Below are 16,332 nucleotides of genomic sequence, written 5' to 3'. Positions count from 1 at the left end.
GGTGTTAGAAGTGCTTAACTTTCACTGGACTGCACCCAATACCAAAATTAGCAACTTCTCTATTCTACTAAACAGAACTTTCTACGCAGCCCAAATTCCGTGAATGAGCTACAGGACACAGACTGATCGCATTTGCTGATATTTCCTTGTCATCCCATCGGATCGGATTCCAATATAATTCCAAAGTCTGAGTTTTGAATTTTTCTTCTGGCAAGGACTGAATAGAATCAGATGAAGATGGGCAGCTGCAGACTTTTAGCTGCAATCACATAAGCTAGAACTCTCTTGCAATAAATAGCAAAACTTGGATCCTCTATTTCCAAGGCAATCCAATAGATTTCGAGTATACAAACAAGAGCTGGTAATTCCAAGCAGTCATCCAACTCGCCTTCTTTTTCTGATTCCCCTCCCCTTTTTTGTTTTGAGGGTAAAAATATCAGCTGTGCGAGAAAACTCATACAACGTACAAACCTGCATGCAACATATACTTGAATGTTGGAAAGGATGCTCTGCTGAAGCCAAAACAACAAAGAGCCTTAAAGGTTAACACACACGTATTGCCATGCTAAATAGTTAATCTTTAGAGAGCCAGAAGACTCTTGGCTTGTTGCATTTACACAAGCAATTCTCAATAGTCTTTGGGGATAAGTCAAAATGGCTGTTTACAAGCCACATTATAATGATGTTGTGGCATTAAATGGCAATCTAGGATAATGCTGTTTGTTGTAGGTTATGCACCAAAAGCAGTGTCAATCATGCAGCTACCTTGATAGAGAGGTGCACACAAACAGAGACACAAACAATGGAAGGAAGGAAGGAAGGAAGGAAGGAAGGAAGGAAGGAAGGAAGGAAGGAAGGAAGGAAGGAAGGAAGGAAGGAAGGAAGGAAGGAAGGAAGGAAGGAAGGAAGGAAGCCTTTCTCAGGGGTTACTTACTGTTCAAGCAATAATTTCCACACTCTGCAGAGGGTCAGCATAAAGCAGAAGAACATTAAGATTTCATTTTCCAGCAGCACAATTTCAAACAGATGACTCATTCTAGGTATGCAAGACTTCAGACCTGTCCCCTCCCTTTTATAACTATGCTGCAGGACATCAGAATAAAACTGAATAAATGGAACCTCTGTATGGGCACCTAAAGTTCTACCAAGGTCCTCAGCTTCTTGCCAAGGCCCCGACATGTGCATTTTGTCTGGTCTGGACCCGAGATCTAGTTTTAGCTGTTAAACAATTGCATCATTAGGTGTTTTTGCTGCTGTTGTTGTTTTTACCTGTTGAACGGGTTGTTTCAAACTTAGCATCATAAAGTTGAAAGGGGCCATGCAGGCCATCTAGTCCAACCTCCCTGCTCAATGCAGGATCATCCTAAAGCAGGGGTAGTCAAACTGTGGCCCTCCAGATGTCCATGGACTACAATTCCCTTAAGCCCTGGCCAGCATTAGCTGGCAGGGGCTCCTGGGAATTGTAGTCCATGGACATCTGGAGGACCACAGGTTGACTACCCCTGTCCTAAAGTGTCCATGAGAAGGATCTGTCCAGCTGCTGCTGCTGAAAGACTGCCAGTGACAGGGAGCTCACCAATTCCATTAGGCAGCCTATTCCACTGCTGAACTACTCTTGACTATGAATTTTTTTCTTGATATCTAGCCAGTACTGTTCTACACTTGAATTAAGTCCATTATTGTGGGTCCTATTCTCTGCTGTCAACAAGAATTGCCCCTTGCACTCCTCCTAGTGACCTCCTTTCAAATACATAAAGACAGCAAACATGTCCCCTCTCAATCTCCTAGCTGAACATTCCCAAGTCCCTCAGCCTTTCCTCACAGGGCTTGGTCCCCAGACCCTAGGTCATCCTCGTTGCTTTCCTCGGCACCCTCTCCATTTTGTCCACATCCTTTTTGAAGGGTGGCCTCCAGAACTGTACACTCCAGCTGGGGTCTGACCCATGCGGTACACAGTGGGACTACGACATCGTGTGATTTCAATGTCATGTCTCTGTTGATACGGCCCAAGACTGCATTCACCTTCTTTACCACTGCATCATGGCTAAGCCCCAGAACCTTTCCTATCTGCAAAATGTGTTGGCCAGACTTTGAAAATCTGGGGATATATGTTAAGCTATGGTTTTGCAGAGCATGGCTTCTGGACTCAAGGTTAAACCTTTTGAGCAAGCTGATATGAAAAAAAAAAAACAAGATGGAGGTAGTCAATTGTACGGAGAAAAACAGACAATAACAGACCACCTCTGAATGCCTCTTCTTGAGAAGAGATCAACTTAAGTCACTTGTGACTTGACAGAAAATTAGAACAAACAAACAAACAAAAACATCTAGTGAGAGTCTGACTATCACTGGGTATATGGAACACATACCTGCTGTGGGACTCCTTGGTCCTGGCCCCCTCCCTCTCTGTCACAGATACACACATGACTCCTCCTCTCCCTTCCTGGTCCCTCCCCCCTCACTCTATCACACACACAAACCTTCCCCCCTGCTCCGTACTTGCTTTACCCACCTACCTCTCCTTCCTGATCCCTCCCTCCCCCCACACCCTCCCCCTCTGTATCTGTCACAGCAGGAGTTCTGTGGCAATCTGCCAGCGGCGCAGCAGAGCTCTGAGTCCCAGTGCTGGGCCTCGGAGCTCTGTTGGCACCGGCCGGAGCATCTTCCCTCTTCCCAGGCTGGCCCCGCTATCTGGAGGGCGGGACCAGCCTGTGAAGTTGGGTGCCATCATGGCAGAGCTCCAAGGCCCAGCTCTGAGCCTCTCAGCTCTGCCGCTGCAGCCTCCATCTGCTGGCGCGTTCCCTAAGGCGGGACAATGGATGTCATGTCTGCTATCATTTCCGTTTTAAGGAGCACACCAGGAGATGTGTTCCACATTAACAACAACAACAATGGGTTTTACACAGAGGCAGATAATGGCAAACCCCTCTGAATGTCTCTTGCCCTGATGTACGTTGGCTGTGAATCGATAGAATGTTCAACTATCATATTATATTTAGTGTGTGAGTGTCGGAGATGGCGAACAGATGGCGAACAGGGTAGACAACAGCCTTGTGGCTCTTTCGGGTGAAGGAAATTATAAGTGTGGCTCCCTGAGAGTTCCACTCATCTTCCATATTAAGACACAAACCAACAGAAGAATGCTGCTGCCCCCTGGTGGAATAAAACTGCATGCAACTTACTCTAGGGAAGTTTCTACCAAGAAATCTGCTGGTTTGAAAGGCCATACTACAGCAGATTTAGCTCCTGGGGTATAACCCACCCACCTCTTATTTTGTAAAGAGTTCTTTGGTGGTCTCCATTGTGTGACTGAAGAAGGATTTGTTCCTGCTGTCAAATTACAAGGGAGCCAAAGTAAAGCAAAGGATTAAGAGGCGTGCATCGGTGGCCTGGCAGCTCACTCAAATGAGGATAAAGTTTCAAGACCTTAAATCCCCTTCCTTAAGGGCATCAGCTCCATCCGCCGCAGAGATACTTTGCTCTCACAAACACCGGCACAGAGTCTTCCAGTACTAACCATGGGAGTTTTCAGCATCAAACAAATGTAGAATAACTGGCACTACAATTAATATCCATATTTGAAACTGTCAAATCTATCAGTAATCACTAATCCAATGCGATTTGGGTTGTGTTTATTTCTTATATTCTGAAGCTCCGATTTGTGGGCACAAGACCAACAAAATTCAAATTCTGAGGAGATTCATATCCCCTAACAAAATGCAATTTCTTTGGCTATAATTCCTCCTCCTAAAAACCCATCATGAATACTTTTTATTCGGCATCTGTGGCTGAAAATGGTCTATTGTATGTTGCTCCTCTTATGGATAACGCATACAACTCAAAACTAGTGAGTCATTAAACTGCTAGGTCAAAAAGGTTGAGTCAAGAAACCGTGATGGATTATCTTGTAGATACCACAATCACCACAGAAGAAGTCCACATGGGGAATTAGCTTGGGATATTTGGAAAGTGTAAAGGTGAGGAAAAATTTCCACAGAACTGCATTTTCAAAGGGGCATCTGAGGTTGGGCCTAGTGGCCTGTTAGAGAACAGGTTTAAACATGATAGCTGTTTATAAAATTTTGAACAATGCTGAGGGACTCATGGTCACCAAATGAACCTGACAGGACTAAGAAAGAAGCCACTTCTTCACATGACATCTTCACAAAACTCACTATCATGTGATGTAGTAAAGGTCACTAACTTAGATCATTGTAGGAAAGGCTTAAGGAAACCGCCAAATTTGTGAGAATTTTGATTCAATTTGAAATTAGGTAGCCTCCCTACTAGTTTCTACAAACTCACAATGAAACTGTGACTGTACATGCCCCAGGCCAAAGGCCACTGGATCATCTGAAAGGGAGTGGGCCACACGCACACAAGGCCATGCGCTTGTGCTGAACAGCTGGAGATTGCCAGCATGCCCCTTCCATGAGGTGGCAGCAGCCTATGGCCCAGCCAACAAACTGCATGCTCTGTGGCAGGATTCGTACTAGCATGGTACAGTGGTTAAGAGTGGCAGCTTCTAATCTGGTGAGCCGGGTTTGATTCCCCGCTCCCTCACATGCAGTCAGCTGGGTGGCCTTGGGCTCGTCACAGCCCTGATAGTGCTGTGCTGACTGAGCAGTCCTGTCTGAGCTCTCTCAGCCTCACCTACCTCACAGGGCTTCTGTTGTGAGGAGAGGAAGGACAGGCAATTGTAAGCTGCTTTGAGACTCCTTCTGGTAGAGAAAAGCAGGGTATAAATAACCAACTCTTCTTCTTCTAGGCCTCTGATGTATGGAAGAAACAGTCAAAGAACACCCCATCATGGGCCAAAGTACAGTCACAGCATGGGGAGGCATAAATACAGCAGCAGTACTGGCCACTAGCAGGCCCTGGCAGATGATCATCTGTGCCCCCCCCCCCGTCCAAATGCTAAACTCCTGTGGCCATCCAGAACAGCATCCCTGGAGCTGCAGGTCAAGTGGAGAGGTTTGTGTGGTTTTTCCTTTGAATCTTGAGCAGGCATGAATGCAGCAGTGCCAGCTCCCAACTTATGGTGAGGCAAGGACGGAAGTGAAGGGGTTCCCCTTGATAGCTGCAGAGAAGGTTATTCCACTGTACTGAAGGCACAATTGGGGTGGCTCTGTTCACTCATCCCCCCCCCCACACACACACATCTCAGCAGCCTCCTGTTCCCTCTGTCTAATCAGTTGCTTGTGGGCCAGATAACAGTCCTGGACAGGCCGATTCAAGTCCCTGACCCTTATCTCTGACACCCCTGTGTTTTTGTTATCAACTGCGCGTAAATGCTAATGTAATCGCATAAAATGGTATTTGAGGTAAAAATTGGATTAAAAAGCAAACTAAAATGGGGAAAATCGCCAAACACAATAAGTGGGACAAGACTGGAAGGAAATGAAGCTTCAAGGTAATTGGCCTTCCTTTAAGTCCCTATTTCAGTGATTTAGAGCAGGGGTAGTCAACCTGTGGTCCTCCGGATGTCCATGGACTACAAATCCCTTGAGCCCCTGCCAGCAAACACTGGCAGGGGCTCATGGGAATTGTAGTCCATGGACATCCGGAGGACCACAGGTTGACTACCCCTGGTTTAGAGTACATTTACAAGGCCACGATTTGCAAGCATCTGTCCCCTTGCTTTCTTTTCCCTGTTAAATGTAGCAGTGTAAGTTCATTCTCTAGGCAGGTCTACCCCACAGGGGTGCATATTCTGCACTTCAAGCACCAAAAGAAACCTTCGTTACCTTTCTGGCAGTTCTGCCCATCAAAACCCAATGGACAATCACATTCATAGTTGTCCTTCTTGGGCACACAGGAGCCCCCGTTGACGCAGGGGGCGTACACACAGGGATGAAGAGCATTGTCCAGGTTGACTCCAGATGTGAAATCTTGCTTCATGTCTATTACCCGGTCGTTCAGAATAATCTATGTTTAAGAGACAGGGCACAGAAATCCACAGAAAGTCTCCTATTTCAACATTTTGCTTTATTACTCAACACATTAACCTCTCAAAGGCCTCTCTTTTCACATGAGAGTTCAGAAAGAGAAGGCTGTTTGGAGCGGTCATTTCTAACATCTGTTTATTTTCATCATGATGTTCCTTCAGAACAGCCTTCCAAAAGATTCCACTGCTTACCCTCAAGAGAAAAAGGAGGAGGTAACAGAGATCAGCTCTTTTAAGCTCTGCAGCACAACATTTCAACTTCTAAAAGTTGTCAGATTTATGAGCCTTGTGCCTGAACCGTAGTGAAGGAATAGTTTTTTTCATGGCTTTATTTTGAGCCAAAGCTGTGATGGATGAGGAAAACTTCTTGGGAGAAGCTGACACTACAGGTTTGCTTGCTGCCCCATCCTTCTCCCAGAACCTCTTGCACTTTTCCCAATTTAACTAGTTCATTTACTGCATTTTTAATCCCTCCCTTTCTTCAGGGAGTACAGAGCGGCATGCATCCTCTCGACTAACCCACTAGAAACTACCAGTTTTGGTGCAAATCCTAGTTTGCTTTGGAGGTGCAAACTGTGGTTTGTGCTTCCTCTGCAAACCGGGATCAGAGTGCTAAATTCTAATGTCCTGGTTTGAAGGGCAAGGGATAAGCCGGTCGTTTAGAAGGATATGACCTGTAGGGAAATTCCTCCCAAGCATCACTGACGTGCGAAATATGGGAGCAACCCTGGAGTGAAGCGTTGGATGGAAGCTTTGCAGCAGCTCAGGGAAACATTTGTTTGATTTCCCCTTCGGCTCCTGTAGCTTTGCAAATTCATCTACAGAATTTAGAGGCGCGCAAAGAAATTTTATTAGTCAGCGCACCTAGCACCTTGAAGGTTTGAAAGGAGGAAAAATAATGAACCAATTCTCTTACAGATATCAAACCTTTCCATTTATTTTTTGTCTAGGTAATTCTATTCTAGTCAATGTGATGTAGCGGTTAGCATCTCCGACTGGGAGCAGGCAGCCTTGGGTTTAACTATGAAACCACTGAGTGTCTTGCCATTATCTCTCACCCAAGGAAACTTGCAGGGATGCTGGAAGTAGAAAAGAGAAGCTGGAGCATATGAAATCTGAAGCAGGCTTTCTTGATGGCACTGGAAAGGTTTCCCAAATGGGTGGGAGTTAATATATTTTTAAATTTGTTAAACATTTATTGGGTGATATGTCCATATAGGGTCATATTGACCTGTTCCTCCACGCCCCCATGGCCAATGATGGGCCTGGAGGGGGTGGGAAGGAGAGGTGCCCTGGATGGGTGTGTACATAGCTATGTTTCCCAAGCATATTCTGCATGATTGTAACACTTCTGGAGTTTCTCTGAAGACTGAAGAATGTTTCAGGGGTTTCTCAACATTAAAAAAGCTGAGAAAGTTTGACCTAGAGCATCTTGGATGGAATAAAGGCATAATAAATATTGCTTTTCAGCTATGGCGAAAGCATCCAAATCTAAATGTGTGCCCTAAGATCTGGTGTTGAGACTCATTTACCACAGATGACCAAGTTTGTGTGGGGGTATTAATAAGCATAAGTTTTCTAGGAACTAAGCTGGGTTGGCAGGTGCAAATTGATCAAGCAGCAAATCCCTAGTTTCCCAAGATGCTTGCAACCAAACCAGAAAACATCTAAAATGACGCGTCTGATTTCTATAGATAGCCCTCTGCAGCCTCCGAAAATGGGAGTCCACACATGACCTGAAAAGCCTAAAAAGTTTAACTCATCTAGTTACATGAATCCTGAAGACTCTTCAGTCTGCTAGAATTCCAGTGCGAAATATATTCTGAAATATTCGCTGCATCAAAATCCAAAATGAATCAACAAAGTAATTGTTTATATTGCGGAACAGTTTGAAGGCACCTTGAGAGATGGACTCATGGCATGGCATGGCCACCCTAACCCAATGCTAGAGTCAAGTGTGGACATCAGCCTAGGAACAAGCCAAATTGGATCTGCACCCAACAAGGACTGGAAGGGACATTAAGACCTCAAGAGGGATGAGCCACCCCAGACAGTAAAGCCTGCTCCATGAGGGCTGCCAGCTTCCAGGTGGTACCTAGAGATCTCCTGCTATTATAGTTAATCTCTAGACCAGGGGTAGTCAACCTGCGGCATTTGCTGGCAGGGGCTCATAGGAATTGTAGTCCATGAACATCTGGAGGACCATAGGTTGACTACCTCTGCTCTAGACAACAAAAAATAGGATGCTTATAGGATGAGACCACTAGATCCCCAAGTCAATTGAATGTGAAAACTTTTGGATAGATGTGAAAATTTGAGACTCATAAATCATTTGATTGGAATATATTGTTATGAAAGGAAACCTGGTGGTGTAAAAATAAGTCATCGAGGACGTTGTTCAAAAACGAGTAATCTGCCTAGGGACTCATTTTGACTTTGACTTCGACACTGAGGAATAAATTTAATTTGCGATCCTCAGTTTCGCTTTCTGCTCACTTTGTTTTCTTTGCTGCTTTGCTATATGGTCAGGTCTCTCCTGCCTGAATGAAGACAAAGTAATTTTATCTCTGAAACTTAAACTGGCTTCACGCCTTATGAGAACCATACATATGGCTTTGAGTACCTTCCAGGGCCTAGTCTGCACACAATAGATAATGCACTTTCAATGCACTTTAGAAGTAGATTTTCCTGTTCCGCACAGGAAAATCCAGCTGCCGAAGCACATTGAAAGTGCATTATCCTGTGTGTGCAGAATGGGCCTAGGAAAAGTGGGACACACATGTAAGTGAGAGGCATAATTCTGGAACACGCATACCTTCTGGAGGCTCCCAGAGAATGGTCTGAGGACTCCTGAATTCTTCTTCACATTATCATAATTCGGTACTCCACCAATAAATATGTCAGGATTACACTTAATCTGTGTGAAAGCTCCCTGTGTGGGGGGAAAAGTTACACTGCATTATGAGAGTGTCTTCAGTTTGTTTATGTTCAAGCTTGCCAAATCATCACCAAAGTGTATCATTTTAGAAAGCTAATAAGCAGAGTATTTTGCTGTTTAGTAGGGTTGCCAGTCCCAGATTAGCTACTTTGGAGGTAGAGCCTGAGGAGGGCAGAGTTTTGGAGGGGAGAGACTTCAGTGGGGTATAATGCATCAAGTCCACCTTCCCAAGGAGTCATTTTCTCCAGGTGAACTAATCTCTGTAGCCAGGAGAACTGCTGTAAGAGCAAGATATCTCCAGCCACCACCTGTTGTCTTGGAACCCCAAATGGCACTCACCTGGTTTGTGTTGCACACTGGGTTTGTTTCCTTTTTGAAAACCAGAACATAGCCCAGACAAAACCCCCAAACAAGAACAAGCCCAGTGCTAAAAACCATCCCAATGGGTTTTTGTTACCTCAGCCATTCCTTCAACTGGTCTTTGCTGATCAACCTGCAAAATGCCATTTTTGGCTGTGCGGGACACTTTCAACTCATGCCACTGGTTCAAACTGACAGGTTCTTCACTCCTGTTCACGAGGAGAAGGAACATAAATGTAACCTAAGTCCAAAGACTTTCATACTCACCAACATTTGATGGCAGTAAACGGTTATACATGTGGTACACAGAACAAACCATGAGGTTAGTTTGATAATGAACAAACCAAATAGAGAACTCCTCCCCAAGCATTTTTTTTAAACCTTAACTTCAAAACATGGAGCTGAAAGCTGGGTGAGCTGAAGGCCCTGATGGAGTTGGCACAGTTCCACAGGGCTTGCAAGGCAGAGCTCTTCCACCAGGTCTTTGGTTGTGGCCAGAGCAAGTAAGATCAGAGGCCAGAGAAATGTGGCATATAAGAACCAATTCTTCTTCTTCTGGGTTGAGAATGTGTGACTGGCCCAAGTTCACCCAGCAAGCTCCCAGGGCAAAGTGGGTATTTAAACCTGGGTCTCCGAGATCCCAGTCCAACAAACTAACACTACTCAAGGATGGCCTATATGTGAAAGTTATGGAGAGACGCAAGGGACTAGATATCTTTTGAGAGGTGTTACAGAACCCCTTGAACCACCTGTGCTTAGCTAATGTTTACTGAGGGGAAGAGGAAAGAGCCCAGAATACTCCCCAGGGGTATCTGTGGCAGAAGATGCATTGTGCTGTATGTTTTATAAAACCTGTTTCACTGAAGCGTACCTAAATACAGCCAGAGATCTCTGGGATTGCCCAATCGCAGCACAATCCTAATTAAGGAAAGAGCTCCTAAGAAACGTAAATTTGCAATTGAGGTGTCAGGCCTCCCGCAGGACGACTCTGAAAAGTATCTCAGTGATCTTTGTAAAATTGTTTGTAATCTGAGGAGCGGAAGACAGCCTCGATAACAAATAGATATAAATTAAATTACCCATTGGACCGATTATGTTTAGCTAAGTCCTGCAGAAGAAATGGAAACGGCATTTCGGATTCAACAACGCACACATTTACATTTCAAATGCACGCCACATTTTACACGTTGTCACTGATGAGCTCTAGCATTACCCAAGAGCAAAAAGAAAAATGCATTAGAAGCGCTAGAAAAACCATTGTACTAAACAATCCCTTTGCCATCTTTCCCCAAAATTAGCTGCCAAAAGTCATTAGTTCATTCCCTTCCCTTTGTTTATTAATGGGTAGGATTTAATTACCCTGGATAAGTGGATATATAATAAAGTAATAACAACCTCGGAGCAATGTGTCATAAAGGAATCCGGCAGGACCCAGTACTGAAAAAAGAGCAATAGAGAAAATGTCCTTTTTCCTTGCATATGTCCTTGCCATGGAAGACCTCCTATATCCAACAAGGAGCAGTAGAAGAAGAAGAGTTGGGTTTTATATCCCACTTTTCACCTCCTGAAGGAGTCTCAAAGTGGCCTACAATCACCTTCCCTCCCTCTCTCCACAACAGAGGCCTTGTGAGGTAGGCTCTGACAGAACTACTCTGTGAGAACCGCTTCTAACAAGACTGCAACCAGCCCAAGGTAACTCAGCTGGCTGTATGTGTAGGAAGAAGAAGAAGAGTTGGTTCTTATATGCCGCTTTTCTCTACCCGAAGGAGTCTCAAAGCGGCTTACAATTGCCTTCCCTTTCTTCTCCCCACAACAGACACCCTGTGAGGCAGGTGAGGCTGAGAGAGCCCTGATATTACTGAAGAGGAAGAAGAGTTGGTTCTTATATGCCGCTTTTCTCCATCCAAAGGAGTGTCAAAGCGGCTTACATTCACCTTCCCTTTCCTCTCCCCACAACAGACACCCTGTGAGGGAGGTGAGGCTGAGAGACCCTTGATATCACTGCTCGGTCAGAACAGCTTTATCAGCACCACGGCGAGCCCAAGGTCACCCAGCTGGCTGCATGTGGGGGAGTGCAGAATCGAACCCGGCTTGCCTGATTAGAAATCCACACTCCTAACCACCACTCCTAACCATTCCTCCTCTCATGAGGAATCAAGACCTGCTCTCCAGATCAGGAGTTGGTAATTGTTGACCTAAATGCCTCAAAAGAGCAACAAGCTAAAACTGAAGCACATGTACAGATTTCACTTACCTGATGATTGCAGTGCCTGAACCACAGTCAAACCTGAATTCCACAAAGCTGTCCACCATGATAATGGAAAGGAAGTCTTTACTCCCTGTGTCATAGCTGTACAAAAGAGCGCCATTGGCCGAAACTGGACGGAATGTAACCTCAAACTCCATGAAGGACAGGTAGTACTGCGGTTCCAATGGCCAGGGAGTTGTAGCGAAGGATTTCAAGGTCGCGTTGAACTGAGGTATGGCGAGGGTGAACGCTGAAAGAGCAGGCCAAAGACACATGTTACTTCAATTCCTCAGCGAAGCAAGAGAAGCTCAGTTGTTCCATCAAGCACTTGAAATTCTTTTGCTGAAACAGCGTGCCATGAAAAAATATTGTTGGTACACTCTAAATCAGGGGTAGTCAAACTGTGGCTCTCCAGATGCCCATGGACTACAATTCCCAGGAGCCCCTGCCAGCATTTGCTGGCAGGGGCTCCTGGGAATTGTAGTCCATGGACATCTGGAGGGCCGCAGTTTGACCACCCCTGCTCTAAATGCTTCACAAGAAGCTCACACCGCACCCTTGCATTTAGACTTAGCAGTCTGTTTCCTGTTAACATAATACAAGGCAGCCCCTGAGCATCCCTCGGTGTTCCCGTTTCAAAATATGGGTACAAATCTAATACTAAAATATTGTAAAAATCGACAGTCCACCTGTACGACAAAGGCTCTTTCATGTGTACATTATTATAAAACTAAATGAAACACAGATGCAATTTGGTGGCAGGGAAAACATGGTGGACAAATGACACCCCTAAGGGGCTCATGACAGGAAAATGGGTGCCAGTGTGAGGGCAGGAAAAGGCAGACCATTCCTTCCAGATGGCTGGAGTTTAGGACAGGGAAAACAAGACAATCATAGCATGACATTTTGTGGAAGCGCTGACAAAAAACCACTCCCATCTGGATGCCAAAGTGAGAAAGAACCTCTGTACGGAAGCATCCATAGACCTAATTCTGATGTTCCAGCAAGCTGCAACACTATAACCAGCAAAATTAGATCTAGATTTCTTTGCAAAATGAGATCTAGATTTCCTTGAGCCAGAATACAAAGTGCTACAGACTGTGAAAAAACCAGCTGAGCTACAGACTGTGCTACAAAGTGCTACAGACTGTGAAAAAACCAGCTGAGCACCACTAGTAAGCTGTGGGCATGCAATTGACGTGCTTGATTAAAGAGGGCACAGGTTGGTCCTGGCACATACCCAGTGCCAAATGTTAATGGGCAAGACTGGCAGTAACCCTCTCACCTTCTTCACAGTGTCGGCCTTTAAACCCCAGCGGGCAAAGACAGATGTATCGATCCGCTTTGCTTGCCGTGCAGGTGCCGCCATTAACGCAGGAAGCCTCATCGCAAATTCCACTGCTGCATTCACCTGAAAACACAGAGAAACCATACAGATGCATCGTTCAGGCCTCAAAGGATAGGGGCTAATTTAGCTACTTGTGTTCCAGGGGCCTGAACAAATCTTACCAGCTCTCTGCCGCATGCACACAACTCTTTCCTGGCGACATGTAAATCTAAGTCCCAGATTAAGTGACTGGGCATCAGGTCACACAGAAGTTTCACAAAATGGCAGAAATAGGAATTAATCATGTTGACTCCCTGTAGATAAACGCTTGCCACATGGATCCCCTCCCATCACTAGACTCGCTTGTTCTCACAGACGAAATGTAAAAATCTCCAAATGTCACCCGACTGTTTACAAGGGCGATGTTGTTGCTTAACCTCAATTACCTTAAGTGCTGCTTTGTTGGTTCCCCATGTGAGGAGACCCACCATAAGAGCTGGAGGAGTTAAGCAGCAGGATGTAAGCTTATTAGCCGCTCAGCAATTTGTCGTTAATGGTCCCATCTGCATGGCAGGTAATCCATACTGCCAGCATGCCAGTGTCTATAATCAGCATCTCTATCATCTTGCTATATAACAGGAAAATGGCCCGAGGTAATAGTAGAGAAATTGTCAAACGCTGAAATTATTTGACCGCTTCAAAGATACTTCTGAAGAACATTTAAATATTTCAGCTCACATCGTCTTGCGAAATGCAAGTTTAAGATGATGGTTACTTTCAAAATTACATTCTCTATTTCCCTGCAGTATAGGGGAAGAAAAAGAGCAATGGAGATGCTGCCACTCCACAGATTATTAATATAACCTATCAAGAGAAATACAAGTATGAACAGTTTGTTTCATGGCGATTATAATGAATATAAGGCTATGAACAAAAACACACCCATAATCTTCTGAACATATAAATAAAACGGTAAGGGGCTAGTGGGAGGAATTAGGACTCACTGCCTAACCACCAATCAGGTAGGCTGTCTCAGCTGTCCCATCCCTGATTGGCTTTCCATCCAACGAATAGCCAATCAGGAAGGATGTCCTGCTCCTGGCTGCATCCCCCTCCAACTTCTTCCATCTGGAAGAAGTGCCAGCCTGCAGTAAGCCAACGGGAGCTGATAGAGAGGGTGGAGGCCTGGGACTGTTGGCCCTTTGGGGGAGAAGGAGGGAGGGAGCCCCTGCCAGCGCTCACCCTCGCCCAGAGCAGCCCTGGCTGCAGCCTTACCAGGGGAAAAGTCCCTGCCAGCACTCCCCCCACCTCAAAAAGGCCTGCTGGGCTTCTCCAGACCTTGGCTGGCCTGCCTGGGGTGGAGGGTGAGGCTAGAACCCATTGTATTTCCCAGTACAACGAGCTTTTCGGCTAGTATTTCAATAAAACCATGAGAAAGTAAAATGTTAAATGAGGGCTATAATCTGTATTTTGATGCTTCAGAAATATGTGCATTTGGCCATTCTTTAAAGAAGAGAGGGCAGAGAACAAGGGGCCATTTTATTATCATAACAATCCTGCGAGGTAGGCTATGATGGGAATTAGTGACCAATGGTGTCCAGGAAGCATTATGGCTGAATAAGGATTTGAAACGAGGTCTTTGGCATCCAACAACCCAAATAGCCCAGCTTAGCCTGATATCATCAGTGCTCAGAAACTAAGCAGGATCAGCCATGAATGGGAGACCACCATTGAAAATTAGGGCTGCAATGCAGAGGGAACCATCTCTACTAATCTCTTGCCTTGAAATACCCACAATGGGGTCATCACAAGTTCATTAAACCCTGATGGCTTTACTTTATTTGTGGTCCCAACAAATGGTTGGCATCAATTTATGCCCACTGAACATTGCTTTTAATATTCAGCAAGCCTCTGAAATGGTTTGTTATTTTATTTTTAATCTGAGTAGTTTTCAAGCGTGTCACCAAAAGGAGGCCCATTTCACATCATGGGCTGATAGGCATGCCCACGTGGGCGGGGGGTGGAGGAAGAGGAGGAGAAGGAGAAGAATTGGTTCTTATATGCCACTTTTCTCTACTAGAAGGTATTTCAAATTGGCTTACACTTGCCTTCCCTTCCTCTCTCCACAACAGACACCCTGTGTGATAGGTGGGGTTGAGTGAGAACAGGACTGGTCTGTGAGAACTGCTCTGACAGGACTGTGACTAGCCTAAGATCACCCAGCTAGCTGCATGGGGGGGAGCAGGAAATGAAACCTGGCTCGCTAGATTAGAAGCCGCTTCTCTTAACCATTACACCAATCTGGCTCTTTTAGTCCTTGTATTCACAGACACGAAGAATAGCAAAGGCAGTTCTGAGCAATATGATATCTTCTGAAGACGTGTGTGGGTATGTGTGTGAAAAACATTATACCCAGAATTAAACTTTGCTTGTCTAAAAGGTGCCACTGGACCCAGAATCTGCTCTGCTGCTCCAGACCAGCCTGGCTACCCACCTGAATCTATGACAACCTTTGCACTTCTTAGCTTCAGCAAGAAAACACAGCATCACAAAATAAGCCAGCTGTTTAAAAAAGGAGCCTTGAGAAAGATTGCACAAGGTATTTGCCATCACATTAATGGGATTCAGTGCAGCACAAAACAAGGCTAGGAGCCTTCCCTCTTGCTATCTAATTTTCTATATACAGACATTTCTCTTCTTCCACGGAAGATCATCCAAGAGGTAATGATGGAAAATAGCTTAGACAGTGAGCTTAGACTCAGGACGAAATGATGGCAACTAGCTTAGATTGTTTTAAAAGGAGACAAGATAAATTCATGGTTGGTCTAGAACAGCTATTAGCCATGACAGCTAAAGGTTCAGGGGCAGTTGGTGGGGAGAGAAGAGGAGACAGGATCCGGCTGGCTGCAGTCAGAAACCAGCTACTGCTGGGCTGAAGGGACCTCTGGGGTCATCCAGCAGGACTTTTCTTATACTCTAACCGCCATATCCCAGTCTGAAATGGTACACAGTATGAGAACTGTTTTATTGAACTCTTAGCTACTTTGTAGACTGCTGGACAGAGTCCCCACACCTTTGGAAGCTCTAGTGATCATGCCAATTGGGTGAGGGACAGCAGTGTGCCTGACATGGGGGATCTGCCCACCAGTCCCAAAGAGAAGACCAGGGCAAAGCCCCACCAGATATGGAGGAGTCGTGAAGGGGCCTTCAGTGATCAGTGATTGGAGTAGTACAGCAATGAGACAGCCAATGTGACAGGCCCAAGAGGTCAAGAAGCAAAGATCTCAGGAAAGACCAGGAAGATGGAGTCTTAGGATGGGGATGGAGAACAGTTGCCTTGACAACAGCCATGCCTTCAAGCTCCACTGGCTGTTGAGGCTGAAGCAACCTGTCTGTTGCCACAGCATCCAAGGACCAATGAAAGGGGATCAGACTGGCCGCAACCAGGGCTAGGGCATTTTTGGCTCTGGCTCTGGCCTGGTGGAATGTTCTCCCAAAGGGGATCAGAGCCC

The 16,332-nt window shown here is 45.5% G+C and overlaps 1 protein-coding gene across 3 annotated transcripts in view; it reads right to left on the bottom strand.

The window, feature by feature from the left end:
* Positions 1-16,332, bottom strand: part of EGFLAM (EGF like, fibronectin type III and laminin G domains) — a 124,072-nt gene that overhangs the window by 16,685 nt on the left and 91,055 nt on the right. For 2 of the 3 annotated variants that reach the window (XM_077347009.1, XM_077347008.1), the window contains exons 14-19: positions 12,779-12,904; positions 11,500-11,743; positions 9,343-9,454; positions 8,763-8,879; positions 5,748-5,928; positions 935-958 (exon numbers count right to left, since the gene is read on the bottom strand). In XM_077347009.1, coding sequence (XP_077203124.1) covers positions 935-958; positions 5,748-5,928; positions 8,763-8,879; positions 9,343-9,454; positions 11,500-11,743; positions 12,779-12,904 — 804 coding nt within the window. The remainder of the gene's footprint in view (positions 1-934; positions 959-5,747; positions 5,929-8,762; positions 8,880-9,342; positions 9,455-11,499; positions 11,744-12,778; positions 12,905-16,332) is intronic. The other variant, XM_077347007.1, reaches the window with a different exon arrangement.

Source organism: Paroedura picta, chromosome 7 (assembly GCF_049243985.1).
Source record: "Paroedura picta isolate Pp20150507F chromosome 7, Ppicta_v3.0, whole genome shotgun sequence".
Classification (NCBI taxonomy): Eukaryota; Metazoa; Chordata; class Lepidosauria; order Squamata; family Gekkonidae; genus Paroedura; species Paroedura picta.
The sequence above is the reverse complement of the archived record's forward strand: the minus strand, read 5'-3'. Positions and strand labels throughout refer to the sequence as shown.